At 31.9% G+C, this 19,641-nt stretch overlaps 1 protein-coding gene across 2 annotated transcripts in view; it reads right to left on the bottom strand.

Annotated features, from left to right (window-relative positions):
- The window catches only part of LOC111679698, a 41,341-nt gene extending 25,183 nt beyond the window's left edge, over nt 1-16,158 (bottom strand). For both annotated transcript variants that reach the window (XM_046947159.1, XM_046947160.1), the window contains exons 1-2: nt 15,897-16,158; nt 15,223-15,835 (exon numbers count right to left, since the gene is read on the bottom strand). In XM_046947159.1, the coding sequence (XP_046803115.1) occupies nt 15,223-15,835; nt 15,897-16,077 (794 nt within the window). In that variant the 5' untranslated portion in view covers nt 16,078-16,158. The remainder of the gene's footprint in view (nt 1-15,222; nt 15,836-15,896) is intronic.
- Nucleotides 16,159-19,641: the final 3,483 nt, after the last annotated feature.

The raw sequence follows: 19,641 nt of genomic DNA, 5'->3' as shown, positions 1-19,641 counted from the left end.
CCCGTTAGTTTTTTATTATTTGTTTCTCACTCAAATTCTTATTACAAGCGTATTGTTGTTGCTCTTAAAAATGCAATTTATTTATTTGGAGACTTATTGCATGTATTTGGTTTTTGCATTTTTTGAATATAAGTAAACAAGTTGAGTTGGTACATTGGAAGTGAGAAACAAATAATAGTACAACAACAGTGTAGCCCTTATTTACAAGATCAATTGTTAGGCTTAAGAAAATTATTTTTAAATAAAATTGTCATAGTTGAATTCAATCAAACATCATCGCTCGGTACCACGGTCGTTTTCTTTTGTTCTTAGGAATTAATCGCTGCCCATCGAACATTTCCGCAACCTATAGACAACAATTCAAAGTAAACCGAATTGCTCTATATCGTTGCCGGTGAAGAAAAAGCTCTTCATCGTACATTTTGGCGCCCAACGTGGGGCAAGTGATTGATCTAAATCTTACTATATTTGTCGTTCTCGGTCCGTGGTATATTCTAAAATTGTCGTTGAAGTACAACTTTAAGTAAAAGTGTACGGTCGTATTGTGAAGTCGAAATTGTGGTTCTATGATAAAAACAATATATAGTGCTACAAAAAAATTAAAAAAAAAATTAAACATTAACAAAAAAACTGTGAGAAAACATAAAAAAAAACTATTCGAAAAATCAAGAGACAGTGCAACATATAAAAAAACTTTTAAACAAATTTTTGGTGACGTACCTATTACAAATCTATTTTAAAAAAACCTATTGTCGGCTAAATAGAAACAGTTGAAAAATAAAAGCAAAACATAAGAGAAACATAGAATCACGTATATAAAAATTTTGGCGTAAAACTTTTGGCGTTGGTTACAGTGCTCTACGATACATAGTGTCATCCATTTTGTAAAATATTTTTTGGCTCATCTAACCATACTTATTTAAAATTTATGATGACTCTGGAGGAGGTTAAGCAGCAACGGGCTAACACTAAGAAGAGCATTACCGCATCAAGAACCAAATCGAAGCCAATGGAAGGGGAGAAGGTAAGACGCTTTCGTCAGCAGAGTTGAAGTGCCGTTTGGGGATTTTGGAGTCGTATTTTAAGCAGATACTGACGTATCAAACCCAAATTGAAAAATACGATCCCGAGGACAATGCTAGGCCCGAAATCGAGGATTTGTACATCTCAGCCAAAATGAATATCCAGTCGCAGCTTGGTGAAGATGTTCATAATACAACATTGACCGAGTCCACCATTTGTTTCCCAGCTCCCAGCCACAAATCGCATTAGTTGAAATTGCCCACATTTAGTGGTAAGTACAGTGAGTACAAAAATTTCATTACGTCGTTCAATCAAGTTATCGATCGCGAGTTTGGCCTATCAAATATCGAACAGTTTAATCATTTGCTCAACTGCCTCCAAGTCCAAGCTCTAGAAACGGTCAAGGCGTTCCAGATTACGAATGAAAATTACCCGAAGGCTCTGGAAAGACCCAAAACGCGTTATGATAATAGCTCGCTTATTTTTATGGAAAATATTACCTCCCTTTTTGAACTTTCTGCCATGTCCAAATACAATTGTGCCCAATCACGAAGTCTCGTCGATAATGTTTCTGCCCTTTATAGTTCCTTACTGTCTCTTGGCTCACATAGTGATATTGCTAATTCCATGCAGATTTACATAGTGATGGAAAAAGTTGATGAAGATACCAGAAGAAAGTGGAAAGATTCTTTGGACTTTACCAGATTACCAACGTGGGATGATTGCTCAAAGGTCCTTGAAAGGCGTTGTCAATATTTGGATTCGGTTGATACCAATCATACTTTTGTGGCATGATCATCATTCTGGTAAGACCAAATCTAAAAATTCAAAACCTGGCTATACTTTTTCGGTTTCAAAACGCTCTTGTGTGCTTTGTTCTAAATCTGACCATTCAATTACTCGTTGTTCTCGGTTCAAAGATATGGATGTCAGTCAACGTTTCGATAATGCTAAACGACTGGGCCTTTGTCTAAATTGTTTGTCCAAAGGGCATCAAGTAAACAACTGTTCCTCTACATTCAAGTGCAAATTTTGTTCTCGCTCGCATCATAGTTTGCTTCATCGGTCTCAGCCAGCTTCTCGGACGTCGTCCAATGCTACTGAACCTACTACTTCTCATGTTGCCTTGAATGAATCTCCTGCTTCTGTAAATACCCATATGAAAAAATCCTCGCCGGAACAGGTACTGCTTGCTACTGTCATGGTTCTAGTTCGTGACTCCACTGGTCGCTATCAATTGGGACGCGCTTTGTTATATTCTTGCTCTCAATTGAATTTTATAACCGATGAATTTTCCCAAATATTACATTTGGCTCGTACAAAACAAACTACTGAATTCTCTGGCATTGGTAACAGTCACAGATTTTGAAGTTTCGCTCTCGTTTTGTGTCACACCTCACATTTCGTATCAACCTGATAACGAATTAGATGTCTTATCCTGGAATTTGCCCCCAAATATTCAACTTGCGGTTGAAAACTTCTTCAAATCAAAACGAATTGATTTACTTATTGGTACTGAAACATTTTTCGGCATTTTAGCAGTCGGTCAAATTAAACTTGGTCCTAATTTGCCTAAATTACACAAAACACTTTTCGGATGGATTATAGCAGGTCGTTATGTATCAAAACAACCCAATATTTGTGGCTCTTCTTGTATGCTCTCGATAGAAGAAGATATTGATCTTAAATTACAGCGCTCGTGGGAAATCGATGAAGTTCAATCTGGCTCAAATGATTTGACACCAGAACAATCTGAATGTGAAACATTTTTCAATGATACTGTTCATCGTGAATCTTCAGGTAGAATTGTTGTTAAATTGCCCTTCAAGGAATCGCCTGACGCTTTAGGTCTTTCTCGAAATAGTGCTCTTAAAAGATTTGTATCTCAAGAGAGACGATTTGCTCGTGACAGCAATCTTAAATCCCAATATGTTGCTTTTATGAAGGAGTATGAAGATTTTGGACATATGAGTGTAGTTCGTATCCCTCGTCTACACGAGCCTCATCATTTCATCCCTCACCATTGTGTTTTCAAACCAAGTAGCACTTCCACAAAGTTAAGAGTTGTTTTCGATGCCTCGTGTCCATCATCGTCCCAGAAGTCTCTCAATGATCTTCTTATGGTTGGCCCAACAATTCAAGATGAGCTGTATAAAATTTTACTTCGGTTCCGTCTTCATCGCTTCGCTCTTACTGCCGATATAGTAAAAATGTATCGACAAGTTCTTATTGACTCCCAAGATAGAAAATTCCAATATATTTTATGGAGAAATTCAGAAGAGGAAGAAATTCGAACATATCAGCTAAATACAGTCTTGCCATCAAAAGTCTTCACTATCTCGCAGACCAATACATGGACCAATTCGAACTTGGTGCAAAAACCATTAAGTCATCATTTTACGTTGACGATTTTCTTTGTGGCTCAGATACGCTTGAAGAATTGACTCGTATGAGGCAGGAGGTTAATGAAATTCTAATTCGTGGTTCGTTTCAATTAGATAAGTGGCACTCTAATCATAGAGATTTTCAGGACGACAAAACTGTCAAAGACCTTAATATTAAAGATTCTGCAGTAACTAGTGCTCTTGGTATCACTTGGGACCAACAAAAAGATGTTTTCTTATTTTCGTTTTCGCCTAAAGTCCAAATTGATGAAAAAATCACCAAACGTACAATTTTGTCGCTCTCGTCAGCGCTTTTCGATCCCCTTGGACTTTTATCCCCTCTCATAATAAAAGCTAAAATCATCATGCAAGAGTTGTGGATTCTAAAAATTAGCTGGGATGAGTCTGTACCTCAAGAAATACACTCGGCTTGGAAATCTTTCGTCTCTGATCTCAAACTATTACCTTCGCTTAAAATTCCTCGTTTTTGTCTCGCTCCTGATCCTAAATCAGTTTTGTTCGGCTCTTTACTGCCAAATCTAGAGTTGCTCCTACAGAGCGAAAATCTTTACCCAAACTTGAGTTATGTGGCGCACAACTTCTAGCAAAATTGTATTCCAAAATCAAAAATCGTTTCGCAATACCAAATCTGGAAGTCGTTCTGTGGACAGATTCGCAACTAGTTCTTCACTGGCTAAAGCAACATTCATCTACTTTGTCAGTTTTTGTTGGTAATAGGGTATCAGAAATTCAAGATCTAACTAATGGCTGTGTTTGGCGACATGTCCCAACCCAGTTTAACCCTGCTGACATCGTTTCTCGTGGTTCAACTGTGCAGGAACTCGCCTCATCCATTTGGTTCAACGGACCAGCATTTCTCGCTCTCGATGCTGTTCAGTGGCCCCTTACTAAAACTGATAAACTCTTCGATGGAAATCAGCAAGTATTCGACAAAGAAAAACGGAAAACCGTACTTCATCTTGAAACAAAATATAACTACATCCTCGATTCTGTTGGAAAATATAGCTCGTACTTAAAAATCATTCGTATTATTAGAAAATGCTAAACTTTGTATCGTTTTCAACATCCAGAAACTACATTTTCAAGATGACATAACTCGAGCTCTAAAGAAGAAAGGTGCTCTAAAGTGTCTGAACCCCTTCCTAGATTTGTTTCAACTTGCTCAAGGTCGGCGGACGCTTGGAGTACGCCAAAAACACCCCATAATCTTGCCCAGCAAATGCCATTTCGTCCACTGTTACGTACGTCATCTGCACATCAGTAACTACCACGCTGGACCCAAGGCTCTAATGTCATTGATTCGCCAACAATTTTGGATCATCAACTCCAGGAATTTGTGTCGCAGCATTGTAAATTCGTGTCCTCAATGCATTCGCTATCGCCCGAAGTTGTTGCAACAAATGATGGGAAATTTGCCTGTGGAACGACTCAACCCGTCAAGGCCCTTCGCAAGGTGTGCTGTCGATTTTTGTGGTCCAGTCAACACCTACCTAAGAATTAGAGGAAAGGTCCCCTACAAGACATACATCGCTATATTTGTTTGTCTCGCTACCAAAGCTGTATATATTGAAGTGGTATCCGACCTGTCAACAGATGCCTTCATTGCTGCCCTAAAACGGATGATTTGTCGTAGAGGTCTGCCCACAGATATATTCTGTGATAATGCAACAAATTTCGTTGGTGCAAACTCTAAGTTGGCTCAATTAAAGACGTCCCTTTTTGAGCCAAAAAAAATCAAATTTTATTACAAATTATTGCTCAAATCAATTTATTAATTTTCGATTTATTCCCCCTAGGGCACCACATTTTGGCGGATTGTGGGAGGCGGCCGTCAAATCGGCCAAAGGTCACTTATCCAGAACCCTGGACAACACAAGGCTCACCTACGAAGAACTCGCAACGGCTATGATTGAAATAGAGGCAGTTTTGAACTCGAGGCCCATTTCGCCTCTATCCTCAGATCCCAGTGACTTTGAAGCTCTTACATCAGGCCACTTCTTGATAGGCGCTCCCCTCCGTAGTTTGCCAGAACGTGATGTCCCTACAAATGAGATTAACAAACTTGAATATTGGGCCCGAATAAGCGCCATCAAGCAACAATTCTGGAAAAAGTGGTCCCATGATTATATAAATGAGCTCCAGACTCGCAACAAATGGACTAGCTCCAACTCTAATATTGCTAATGGTTCCCTAGTAATCATCAAAGAAGATAATTTACCCCCGCAGCGTTGGCTCATGGGTAAAATCATCAACATGGTTCGTGGAAGAGATGATCATGTTTGAGTTGTCAACGTCAAAACAACAAAAGGAGTTATACGTCGCCCTATCCACAGACTGGCTCTTCTATCTTCTTGAAAGTGTCCTTTCAATGGGGCCGGAATGTTAGGTCACCGTATAATAATTACTAACATTATTATTTTGTTTTGTTTAAATTTTCCATTTTTTATTGTATTTAAATTTATTCATATTTTTGGCTCACTGTTGCCACTGTAATTTGGGAGTGCTGGCACTCCCATATGGATTAAATACAAAAAATTGTATATCTGAGAAACTATTAGAGATAGAATCTTAAAATTTTACATGAAGAACTTTGACATTCATGTGAACATTTAGAGAAAAACGTTAAGTGATTTTCGGAAGTGGACCTTATATGGAAACTATGACCAATAATGGGAGGATCCGGAAAAAATTTGGTGAAATGTTTTAATATACACAAAACATACTTCTGGTAAATTTTATCACGATAACTTTATAATTCAATGAAATATTTGCGTTAAGGTGATTTTCGAAAGTGGACTTTATATATGATATTTGTTCATATTATATTTAAATGTACAAAATTTCGTATTTATACTAATACTAGCTATACTCAGTGTGCTTTGCTACCCTAAAAGCAATATAAATAAAATACTCACTTAACGATTTTGAAGATTCTAACTATAATAGTTTTTCATATATATAATGGGATGCCATTCAAATTATTGCATGTAACCTATGAAAAATCTGAATTATTCTATAGTTTCCCAGATATACGAAATTCTGTATTTAATTCATATGGGAGGTGCCAATTTCCCCATTGAAATATTTACCATACAATCTATATATCGAGCCCTTTTTGCAAAATGGACGTAAGCGACTTGATTTTTTCCTTGTATGATGTGTTGGTTTTTGCAACAAAAAATTGATGTATAAATAATCTTTGATATTTATGAATATTTTGATATTATACATCGATATTAATATGAACATCAAGCTAACATTTTAAAGATGTCCATTAATAAAGGTTTAACTTAAAAAAATCGTGTTTGTCCAATTTTTATAACCATAAACTGATTTTTTCTGATTAATTTTTTGCATGATGGAGGATAATATGATTGAAAACGTTTCAGTTACTTTTTTCTATTTTTAAATAATAGATTTGCAAAACAATAGGGAAAGGAAATATGGTCTGGTAAGAAACCAAACTTAAAATATCTTAAAGTTTTTGGATGCAAAGCTGTGATACATATAGCAAAAGAAAAGAGAAGAAAACTTGATGCTAAAGCAAAAGAATCAATTTTCGTTGGCTATTGTACACACAGGTCGAGTAGAGATGCCAAGTTTTTATAGACCGAATTCTATAATGAAATGCCTAGTGATGATTCTAAGTTCTATATTATACTGGGATGTGATTCAGTTGATGATAGAAATTCAACAGATAATGTTGACGAATGCTCCGATGAAATAAATCCTACAGATACTATTGATATACGTTCAGATGAGACAATTACATATTCAGAAATGCCAAGTATTGGAAAAGAAAGTAATTCTAATGAAGATCAATATTTTTCTGAAACTGATGAGACATCGCCTAGGAACAATGATGATCAAAGTAACGACTGGGTACCTGGACCATCTGTGAGAGGAATCACATCACCTGAAACTGCAAGAAAGTCATCTAGAACACCAAAACCAATTCAAAGGTATGGGTATGAATGCAATGTTGTTCAAGTGGGTGAAGAATTCAAAACAGTGAAGCAAGCATTAGAAAGTTCTAATAAAAATGAATGGCAACGGACTATGGATGAAGAACTAAACGCTTTAATTGAAAATGGAACATTGGAACTTGTAAAACTACCAAAAGAAAAGAAACCTATTGATAGCGAATGGTGTTTCAAAATAAAGAGGAACTCTAAAGGTGATATAGAGCGATATAAAGCGAGGTTGGTCATAAAAGGTTATTCCCAATGCTATGGAATTTGGCCGTTTAACACGACTTGGATATAGAAAAAATGGATGTGGTGACAGCTTTCCTCCAAAGTGAACTAAATGAGGAAATATATATGAAGATCCCTGAAGGTTTCACTGAAAAGAAAAACATGGTATGTAAACTTAAAAAATCTTTGTATGGTCTTAAACAAGCTAGTAGATTATGGAATCAAAAGCTGGATCAAACATTGAAGAAAATTGGATGAACTCAATGAAATAACTTATGTAGCAATTTACGTTGACGACTGTCGCCTAATGGCTCATAGAGGAGCGAAATTTATTTATTTGTTTTTATTTGTTTTATTTAATTTCTTTTATATGTCCCTTTAATTTTGTTTTATTTCTTTATTAGCATCATCTCTGAAAATTTCATAGCAATAGATCCAATGGTTTCAACTTTACAAGAAAAAGAAAAAAGACGTAAGTACACATTTTTTTCTGTTTATGAATTTTGTAACAGGAAGCTGTCGGTTACGTCTACATTTTCTTTTAAAATATATTAAATTGATAGAAAAATTTGAACAAATTAGCGTATTAAATTTGTTTGTGAATGAAATGCCACATATCTGAGTGTAATTGTAATAAATTCATGTAATTATCACTATGCCATTACAATTTATGTGCTAAAATTTTTAATTTTATATAACTTTTTATGAATTTAATTCATTCTAATTACTAATTATATTTATGTTATTTCCAATTAACCAACTCTTATATTTGGTTGTAAATTTGTGGATTTCGGAAGGCGGACCTATATAGGGACTCTTAATGAATCAATAGTCCCAAAATTTACTTACTTATTCGATATTAGGCGAATTGTATTACAATGTATGGATATTAATGTGGACATCAGGGTGTTTTTCAGAATAATCTTTAAGGAGGTATTTGGTGGATCGAGGTCTATAGAATTTAAACGCTTTATTAGTTTTAAAAACAAATGTTTTTTTGTACAATTTTATCATACCTTTTTAATTTTTGAAAGATTTATTAACTGTAAACTTTTTTTCTGTAATGAAAAAATCATTGTCTTATTTGATCCATATATGGAGGCTAGGGTCAAATATTGCCTGATATCTGTAATACTTCCCAACATAATTTACAGGTATATATAATAAGGTTTTGGAAATATCATTTGATTGATATATAATATGATTATTAACCCATTGAGAGCCAGGGTGAAATGTTATGATTTTTAATATTGACTATTACAAAAACACAGTTATCTCAAAAATATATCGATATAACGATACTGCATATTAAATAAAATTTTGTGGACAGCAATTTGGGCTTTCATATAATATAAATACAGGCGTTATGTAAGTTAAAAAAAATTATATTTTTAAAATCATTGATTTGTATTTAAAGCAATTTATATAGCTCAATTCTACTCAACCGATATGCTCGTTATACATACATAAATTCAATTTTGTAAGTGCAAGTAAGGGTAACTTTAAATTGTTCAATATTTTCGCGCGATTGAGATGAAATAGTCCTCTTAATCATATCTCACATGAAAGCCCAACATGTTGTCTACAAATTTGGAGGTGATATGTAGAACCATTATATCCATATATTTTTGAGATAATTATACTTTTGTAAAAAAGTCAATATAAGACAACCTAAAATTTGACTTTTGGTCTCAATGGTTTAAAGATAGATGTATGTAATTTTGTATGTCAATCGATAGACATTACCAGATCTTTTTATTGAAAGCCATGTTGACCATATATAATAATTAGTAGCCGAGACATGTTCAATTATATATCACACATTTTAAAACCTATATCGTCGAATGGAAATTTCAGTGTAACGATAATTATGATGCTACTCTGCACATTGATAGTTTGTTTTTTTTATTCTTATATTCTTCTTTAGACATAAAGGAGAATAATCTGTACATTTTCTAAAAGTAAAAGATAAAATCACTTACGAATTATATGCACATAATCTGAAGAGAATTGTTTTTGTAACATCATCAGACAATTAATCGAACAATATAAATTTCCCTTAGATATTTAACAGAATAGTCGGCACATTTTCTAACATTTTTTGCTCCGTCATTTTGTTCCATTTAATTTAATCAATTTTTAAATTAATCTATAAGACTATTTTTTATTTATGCAATCTTAAGAAGTCATGAAGAAACATATGAAAAATGAATGTTTATAATTTTTATATTAAAATTAAACCAAAATAAATGATATATATGAAAATAGTTTTCATCAGATGTTGATCAGAATAGCCAGGTCATTTTCGTATACTTGATCAGACTTTTGTACGAGCTGTCGAACATTTTATCAGACTTTCCTTATATTTTTTCAGACTTTTGTACTAACTGTCAGTCATTTTATAGGACATTTGTCAGACTTCCTTATATTTAACAAATTAGAGTGCTACGAGTATATTCGGCTGAGCCGAATCTTAAATACCCTCCTACCAGATACTTTTATATTAATACATTTTTTATTGATCAAATATTTGTAGAAATGAGTTTTCTAATCTCTTAAATAGAAATCTCATGATTTAAATCTATTACAATTCCATTACAAACCATTTTCTTTATATTTTCAAACTGATCACTTGTACATTCCGAGATGTCTTTGCTATTATGATGTTTTTGTCATATTTCGTTTCTATATATCGTCACCTAATATGTAAAAGAACGTAACAACCAAAGAAAAATAAGAAATTCAACTATGACACCAATAACATATCCTCTCCACACAGACGAGTTTTGTGAGAATTCAACACACTGGTGAAAGTCCGACTCTCTCACAATACGTTAAAAATGTTTCGCGAAAATATGAAGATAATTTACCATTTTGCACCATTTCCTACACACACAATACATTTTTTATTTTTTTGCGCATATTTACACTATTAAAGAGCCCGAAATTGTCTTATTTTTTATAAACGAAAAATATATTTTTTAATTTTTTGACAATTAATTATTGAAGAATTTTAATAAAACTAGAAATAAACAAAGTTGTAAATTTTGATATTGAAAATGGGTAATAAATAAAAAATAATCATAATGTTTTGCAAACATGAGAATAAACAAATTTAAAAATGCATTTCTTGAATGTTTACAGATCAAATATACAATAAAAAGATTTAAAATCTGTGAAAGAATAAATTTAAATGTTTTATATTTTTCCTAAAATTTTTAAGTACGTTTTTATGCAACTATGTACATTTGGAATCAATGGTGAAAGTGGTTAGAGCCATAGAGAAACATAGAGGGGAAACCTGTCAAATTTTTTTTGAAAACATAAAGTTTGCTGTTCACACACATGGGTACTGTGTAATCAGCATACCATCTGTTAGATTTCCCCACAGTCATTTGTCAAATTAAATGTAAATAAATTAAATATTTTTGGTTTTGTATAAACAAATCAAAATTATGTGTGTATGTTTCCGTACTCGTCTGGATTTCCATTTTTTGTCTTGGTCCATTCGGGATGGTTGTGGTTTAAACACAAAATTATGGGTTAAATCTATAACAGATACATAAGTGAATATGATTTACGTGAACCCTTGTCGTGTTGGCCTTTTTCAACCACTGGGTAAGCTTGTTAAACGACTCACCACCACCATTGCTTAACTACCGAGATGCAAAAATATCACTTCAATTTTCAACCACTAATGTGTGATTCGGCAATAGGACCTACAGACGTAATCAGTGGATACACTGTGGTCTGGTATGGACAGAGTAAACCCTTAACATACCCAGACATGGAAGGCAAATTCATTGGTATCACATTTGTAAGATACTTTATCTATCTGTTATCTCAGCTACAGCACCGAACTTATCCCGAATTATAGACTTTACCGTGCACCAGTATTTTAACCAATATTCTCTTCCCGGGTTTAAATGTACATACCGAATGGGACACTCCAATAACCGGCACAAGACAAAGATGGAAACTCAGCCCCGTGGTATCAAATTGTAAGGCTGCCTGATTCGACCCGTGTTCAAATAATTTCAAGGAATGTCCGATGATACATTTAGCATCACTAGTTTATAATCCCGCAAACCGGATTGCAATAACACCAAGATAGGGAAGAGTTGGTGTCAAAGGAATAAGTTACTGAATGAATCAAGGGTATATAGACTTCGCCACACCCATATACTCGTAAGAATGTCGAGTGTTTTCTTTTGAATTTGGGTCACCTAAATCTGTTTATTTTGCCGAAGTTATGAAAAATTTTAAAAATAAAATAAATGAAAAATTATTGCGGTGAAAATGTCAGAATAATAAATTGAAATGTTGTTACCCACCAAACACGGAATGTTCATGTAAAGTCGAGAAAGGTTGTAAATCAAACTATTTTCAAATTTTAAAACTCTTAATCGAATGTAAACGTTAAATCAATTTCTCTTTTAAAGAACTGTTAATGTTTAATATTAAATAAAATTAATAACATTTTTGAAACGTTTGATTATGTATTTGTTGGGTTATTTCAAATATGCGGAGTATACTAATACTACCATAAGTTTTTCTACTACTACATTCAATCGACTTAGGTTTTTGACAACAGACTTAGAGTCAGAGTTTCCGCTCTATATACTCTATGGTTGGAGCCATGGTATAAATATATTAGAAGGTAGTTTCAATTTGCCTTAATGTCAGTCTGATTAACCATCTGACAAGAAAGGCGATTTGAAGTTTATGTATAAAATAAAGCTACCATATTCATGAATATTAATCCCACATTTCATTTTAAATATTCAAACTTAAAATAAATAACAAATATTTTAATTCAAATAAAAAAAATTTTAACACAACAAAAAAATATTTTTATAAAAATGAGCTGTCTTTTTCCGAAATGCGAAAGCAAGAAACACCATTCAAGCGTTTCAAATATACATTTCTTTAAAATACCTACTATACCGTATATACGCAAAGAATGGCTAAAGGTACGTATGTTAGATTTTTGGTTGAAGTTTATTCGTAATATTTCCATTTGAAAGGTGTGCAATATCGAAGATGACGATTTGCCAGGTGAACCTTTAGTATGTTCCCTACATTTTTCCAGACAAGATTTAAAAAATAATGAGAAGAATGTTCGCGTCAATAGAAACGCTATTCCAATGTGCCCAAGGTAATTATTATTTTGTGTTTTTTAAACAAATGATTTTTATTTTAAAAGGTCTAACGGAAGGAACTAAGGTCCCTAATTAATCCTTAAAATTAAAAAAAGACATATACGATTTAGCCCAGACGAATATTAAACTGGGTCTTTATTAAATCTAAGATGATCTATCTATGTCCGTCCATCTGTCTGTCTGTTGAAAGCACGATATAGTCCGAACAGAAAGAGCTAGGGTAAATATTCTTTTTTTGTCACAGGTGAAAAATTAGATGAAAATTATACTTATGTAAATGTACTTTCGGAGGGGGGATTATATAAACCAAATTCATTCTTTATGAACGAAATAGAAAAACTGAACTCAACATTCGTTACTTTTAATGGAAATCAGTTAAACACTAAATTAAATTATATGCACACTTTGCTAAATATTAATAACTCTAAATTAGATGTAAAGATTGTAAAAAGATTTTTCTTAGGCAGAACATTTTTCCGAATTCGGCATTTAAATCGTTATTTAAAACAAAATAAATTTATAAATGTAACCAAAAAAATGAAAAAAGTTATAACATAATTAACAACATTTTTTTTACTTAATTGATTATAATTATTGAGATAAAGTTAAGTAAGTAAAACATAATAAAAATCATTATTAATTCCACTAAAGCTTAATTACATTTTGATTTAAAAAGAACGCATTGCAAATAAGATTCAAATTCAACAGCCACTTATATATATCGTTGTACATCATTTATGAATTACACATATGTGTTTAAAAATTTCTCAATGTATTTTACACTTTTTCTTAATATGGCAACGCTCTTTTGAATATTTACACAAATAATAAACTTCAAACATCTCCTTTCTTGTCAACAAATTCATATTGAAACAACCTTCTATATTTTTAAATCATGGTTGGAGCTACAATACTTATACAAAAATTCGACCAATACATTCTTAGAGTTAGGTACCGAATGACAACTAATGATTATGTGTTTGTTGGGTTATTTCAAAAATGAAAACTATTGTTGCTATAAAAACGTAATGTTTTTTTTACAAGATTTATATCCGAACATTAATAAACACGTTTGAATATGACTGTACCGCATTTATTTTAATGTAGTAGACAATTTTTAATCCAAAAGTCCATTTTAAATTTTTTGTTGTTACGCCTTCTTGTATTTCAGGTGACGATATACATATTAAGCAAGTTGTGTGAGAGTATAATTTATTTATTCGAACCTACACATGACTTATTGACTTCACCTGTAAATTAATATATATTGGTCGACACCAAATATTATGACCAGGGAAACCGCAAATATGCTCTAAGAAAAGAGTTTTAAATGCTTAAAATATGCAGTAAAAAACTCGAAATATGCTTTCAAATTTCAAAAAACATGCTCTAAAAATAAATCAACAAAACTGCAAATGTAATAAAATATTAAATATTTAATATCATATTTCATTCTTTAATATTTTGAAAATTAATTCATAATTTAAAGAATTACTTTAATATAATTCCGTTTAACGTCTAAACAACCAAAAAACATAAAGAACAAATTTCAAACGACAAAGTTTGACACAAAAGTATCTCTCACTTATATTAAAAGCTTATAAACTAATGCTATGTATACACGATTGTTAGATCTTACATCGTTGGCAGTAAAATATGCATAACATATCTAATAATACTGTCAACTTACATATTTTGTATTGCAATATTTTAGGTAATGATTTTTCTGACAACGTTGCAAATAAAAATTTTAGTTCAGACGATTGTTAGACATTTTCTGAGCATTTTACTGACAACGTTGTAAGATCTGACAATCGTGTATCAACCCCTTAACATTGTATTCCATGTTGTCATATTATTATAATCATTAATAGTTTTTTGAACGATTAAAAAGGATTGGTCTAATGAAATACAAATATGAAAAATACTAAAAAATGCCATAACAACACTAAAGGACATAAAGAAGTATATTGTAACAAATGAATCTATGAACAATTTTTAGATTTAAAAAATTGTATGTATGGCGACAACGTACTATGCGTCTCACCACAAAAAAACATGCATTTGCATATTTTGTTTCATTTTTAAATTTAGCAACATTTTTGACTCATTTCTGAAAACGAGTAACCTTTCTTTAGTTAATATTGTCAGAAATCGAATACAACATTCTCATTTGTTGCTGATTAAATTTATAATTATATGTACTTATTTTCACATAGGAGATTATTGGAGTACATGCAACGTTAACTATGTAATGAAGGCATATTAATTTTATTTTTTTTTGGAAAGCAACATGATCCATAGCCCTTATAGCATTGGGGACCATGTTCTTTTATAATTATAGCAAGGGTACAGTTTTGGGATTACGTTGATGTAATGCAATGAATGAATAAGGGGCCTTAATTTTTTAAGGAATATTTCAGTGTTTAAACTTACATTGTATTGTATGCAGAATAGTAACTATTATATACACCATCCATTATCAATAATTCATTTTTATGATTTGGTTTTTCAGCTTGACACGAAAATACTTTATCTTGAAATTCGCAGCTCAAAATTTCTGCATTATTTTGATTTTCTTGAGTTGCATTTGTGTAGAAGGTACTGTTTTTAATATCTACAAAAATACGCTCGCGACTTTCTTCCATGCGACCCCAATTGTACATGAAGCACTCGAACATACTGTTGGGATGAATAGACGTATACAGTTCACATTGATGATATGTGCCTCCATTATTAATATCAAGTATTTTACAATGTCTTGTGTACGATTCATGTTTAGAACATTTCACAGTAGATTTACCGATTTCTAATTCCACTCGAGTATAAAAATTAGTTTTCTGAGGTGGTAATATTTTTATTGTAACAGAATCTTGTTCAATATCACCATGTATGCTTTCTGTTTCAAGTGTCCAAATCGCTGCCGAAGAAGCTGAAACATCTGAAACTTTTATGCCACATAAATGTTTTGCATATGGAAGAATATATTCGTTTCGTTCAGTTTTAATTGGTTCAGATGCATTTAATTCAATTCTCACTTTATCGAAATCTGTCAAAATATACGTATTTGTGTAAGTTAAACAAAAAGTATACTTATTATGCTTTTTTACCTCGAAATTTAAACCAACAATTTTTAATTTCACCAAAACTTTTCGGTACTTCTAGATATGTTATAAATCCTTCCCCACTTAAAATACTTAATGAAGGCGCTGGTCTTATTACCGCTTTAATTGTTGAAATACATGACCACATCAGAAACAGCAAAATAAATTTGTACCGTTTAATTAACATTTTTTTATAAAACAACTATTCTCATAGTACTTCAGTCAAATACTAAATGCCCAACGTTTTTATTTTGCCATTCAGCATTGAACTTATTGTTTCGGTCTCTGAAATGTTGGTTTGTATTTCTCAAAGTCGGAGGTGATAATCACTTAATATCACAAAAATGCACACACATACACGCACAATTTAGCCATTTGTTTTAGTTGTAGTAATCATCAATCTATCCGTATATTAAACAAATATTAAATTGGTATTAGACCTTAAATTGTCATAACAAATAATACAAATATACATACACATACATACGTATGTATATATATTTACGAGTCAAATTTATAAAACCAAATTGTGAACATTGTTGTTTAAAAATAAATAATACAATGATAAGATTCTCTCACAATTGTTATTAGCAGTTATGATTAAATGGTACTACACGATATAACAAATTAATTTCAATAATACTGTTAAGTGTTAAAATCAACAATAAATGTTATTAATCATTTAATTCCCTCGACAGAATGTTCGTACATACATTCATTCATACATACATACAGTAATTTCTTAGTCACTGTAAGAATGACCGGTAGAAATAGTTGTAAAAGATAATAACTATAACATTAAAAATTAATCTAAATCTAAGCTCAGATCAGTATTTATTGATGTATAAGCAAATTAATACATACTAAAACAAGTAAGAGTTCTCTTTTATAGATTTTGGTTCAATCAGGTTGCTGCGTATGTCTATAATATACATACTAAAAACAAACATGTAACAGTTCTCTGATGCATTAACTTAGTGCTCTTAATGTTTAATTTTGTTTTTATACCCTTCACCTTCGTGAGAAGGGTATATATAAGTTTGTCATTCCGTTTGTAATTTCTATAATATAATTTTCCGACCCTATAAAGTATATATATTCTGGATCCTTGTAGGTAGCGGAGATGATTAAGCCATGTCCGTCTGTCTGTCTGTTTGTCTGTCTGTCTGTCCGTCTGTCTGTCTGTATGTTTGTTGAAATCAGTTTTTAGAAGACCCCAGATATCTGCGAGATCCGAATCTTCCATAATTCTATCAGACATACGACCGGCAAGAACGCTATTTAAAATCAGCAAAATCGGTCCATAAATAACGGAGATATGAGCAAAAAACCGAGACAACCTCTGAAAATTTCATATAAAATTTAGATTTTTTATTCATGCTCTGACAGAAACTGCAAAAAACAAAAACAAAATACATAACAATACGGTAAATATTGTTATTGTAATTTGTTTATAAAAGCAGAGCAAGAGCAGCAGAGCAAGAGCAGCAGAGCAAGAGTAGCAGAGCGAGAGCAGCACTAATGTTTTGTTATTGGCTAGAAACATGAAATTAAGTATGTGGAGTCTGGCTTAAGTTAGAACCCATAAAAGGGGATTTTTTGGTACTTTTTCGTTTTTCAAAAGGTACTTTTTGAATTTTCTATAATATTGAACCTAGAACCATGAAATTAAGTATGTAGAGCACGGATTAGGTGAGAACCCATAAAAGGGGATTTTTTGGTACTTTTTCGTTTTTCAAAAGGTACTTTTTGAATTTTCTATAATATTGAACCTAGAACCATGAAATTAAGTATGTAGAGCCCGGATTAGGTGAGAACCCATAAAAGGGGATTTTTTTGGTACTTTTTCGTTTTTCAAAAGGTACTTTTTGAATTTTCTATAATATTGAACCTAGAACCATGAAATTAAGTATGTAGAGCCCGGATTAGGTGAGAACTCATAAAAGGGGATTTTTTGGTACTTTTTCGTTTTTCAAAAGGTACTTTTTGAATTTTCTATAATATTGAACCTAGAACCATGAAATTAAATATGTAGAGCCCGGATTAGGTGAGAACCCATAAAAGGGGATTTTTTGGTACTTTTTCGTTCTTCAAAAGGTACTTTTTGCAATTTCTACAATATTGAACCTAGAAACATGTAATTAAGTATGTAGAGCCCGGATTAAGTGAGGACCCATACAAGGGGACTTTTTGGTACTTTTTCGTTTTTCAAAAGGTACTTTTTGCAATTTCTACGATATTAAACCTAGAAACATGTAATTATGTATGTATGGCCCGGATTAAGTAAGGACCCATAAAAGGGGACTTTTTGGTACTTTTTCGTTTTTCAAAAGGTACTTTTTGCAATTTCTACGATATTAAACCTAGAAACATGTAATTAAGTATGTATGGCCCGGATTAAGTGAGAACCAGTAAAAGGGGACTTCTTGGTACTTTTTCGTTCTTCAAAAGGTACTTTTTACAATTTCTACAATATTGAACCTAATTAAGTTTGTATGGCCCGGATTAACTGAGGACCCATAGATGGGGACTTTTTGGTACTTTTTCGTTCTTCAAAAGGTACAAAAGGCTTTAAACACATCATGGTGAAGGGTATATAAGATTCGGCACAGCCGAATATAGAACTCTTACTTGTTAGTTCAATATTCAATATTTTTATTTTTATAATAATTTTTACATAATATTTAATATTATAAAAAATGTTTAAGCCATTCCTGAGTTTTAGTTTAGATTCCGTATTAAAAGTGCTATCAATGGAAACGAAGTTTGGAGTCGTTTGGAATACTTTAGGAGTTTCAATATTTAAAATAAATATGTGCAAATAATTACAAAAATATAATATTTTGGATATCTTTTGCTCTTACATTTATACAAGTGCAAAATGTATTAGTATACGTCTGCCGATCAAGGATTTAAATATTATTTTGCTATGTTTCCGTTATATGCAAATAATTTTTTGATTATTTTAATTTGGTGAGATTGTGTATTTTTGTGTAAATTATATTTATTTTGAATTTTATCGTTTGGTAAAGTTTTTTAGTAAATTATGGACGTTAAAGCCATTTTCTGAACTGTGTGCAAAAATTTCGACAGGTTATTTGTTTATATAGATATACAGGTGGACAGACCAAGAAATTGATTCAGAGTCGATGTAAATGTATACGACGTTTAATGAAATATGTGCGCATTTTATTAGCTACTTAACTTATTTTATAGCCACCATCAAAAAAAAGGAAAACATCGATATATTGGGCCCTTATTAGATTTTAAAACGATCTAGCCGTCCATACGCCAGTACCAGTACATCAACTAAATTATAAATAAAAAGATTTCTTTATGCAAGGAATATTATTTTGTAAAACAAATTTTTTAATGATAGTGGCAGCGTGTGCGTATATTTGCAACTTAATTGTAATTTTTTTATTATTTATAATAAAAAAAAATATTGATAGTTCTAAAATGTAAAAACCATATAGTAGTACATAGGCGAAACTGATTGTCAAGGACCTATGTCCCCTGTCAAAAACCTAACTGGTGAGAATGTATTAGTAGAAGCACAAAAATAAACACAGTTGTTCAAAAGGTACTAAATAAAAAATGTATTTTTGAACGTTATTTTTTGTATGTTATTAATGGGATTTTATATCCTAGAAAATGAAAATATTAGTTAATAATTTTTTTGAACATATATTTTATCTCAAAACATATTATAAATACGACATTTTGGTTTTTATCTGCACTAATGCAAAAT

This window comes from Lucilia cuprina, chromosome 3 (genome assembly GCF_022045245.1).
Source record: "Lucilia cuprina isolate Lc7/37 chromosome 3, ASM2204524v1, whole genome shotgun sequence".
Classification (NCBI taxonomy): Eukaryota; Metazoa; Arthropoda; class Insecta; order Diptera; family Calliphoridae; genus Lucilia; species Lucilia cuprina.
The sequence above is the reverse complement of the archived record's forward strand: the minus strand, read 5'-3'. Positions and strand labels throughout refer to the sequence as shown.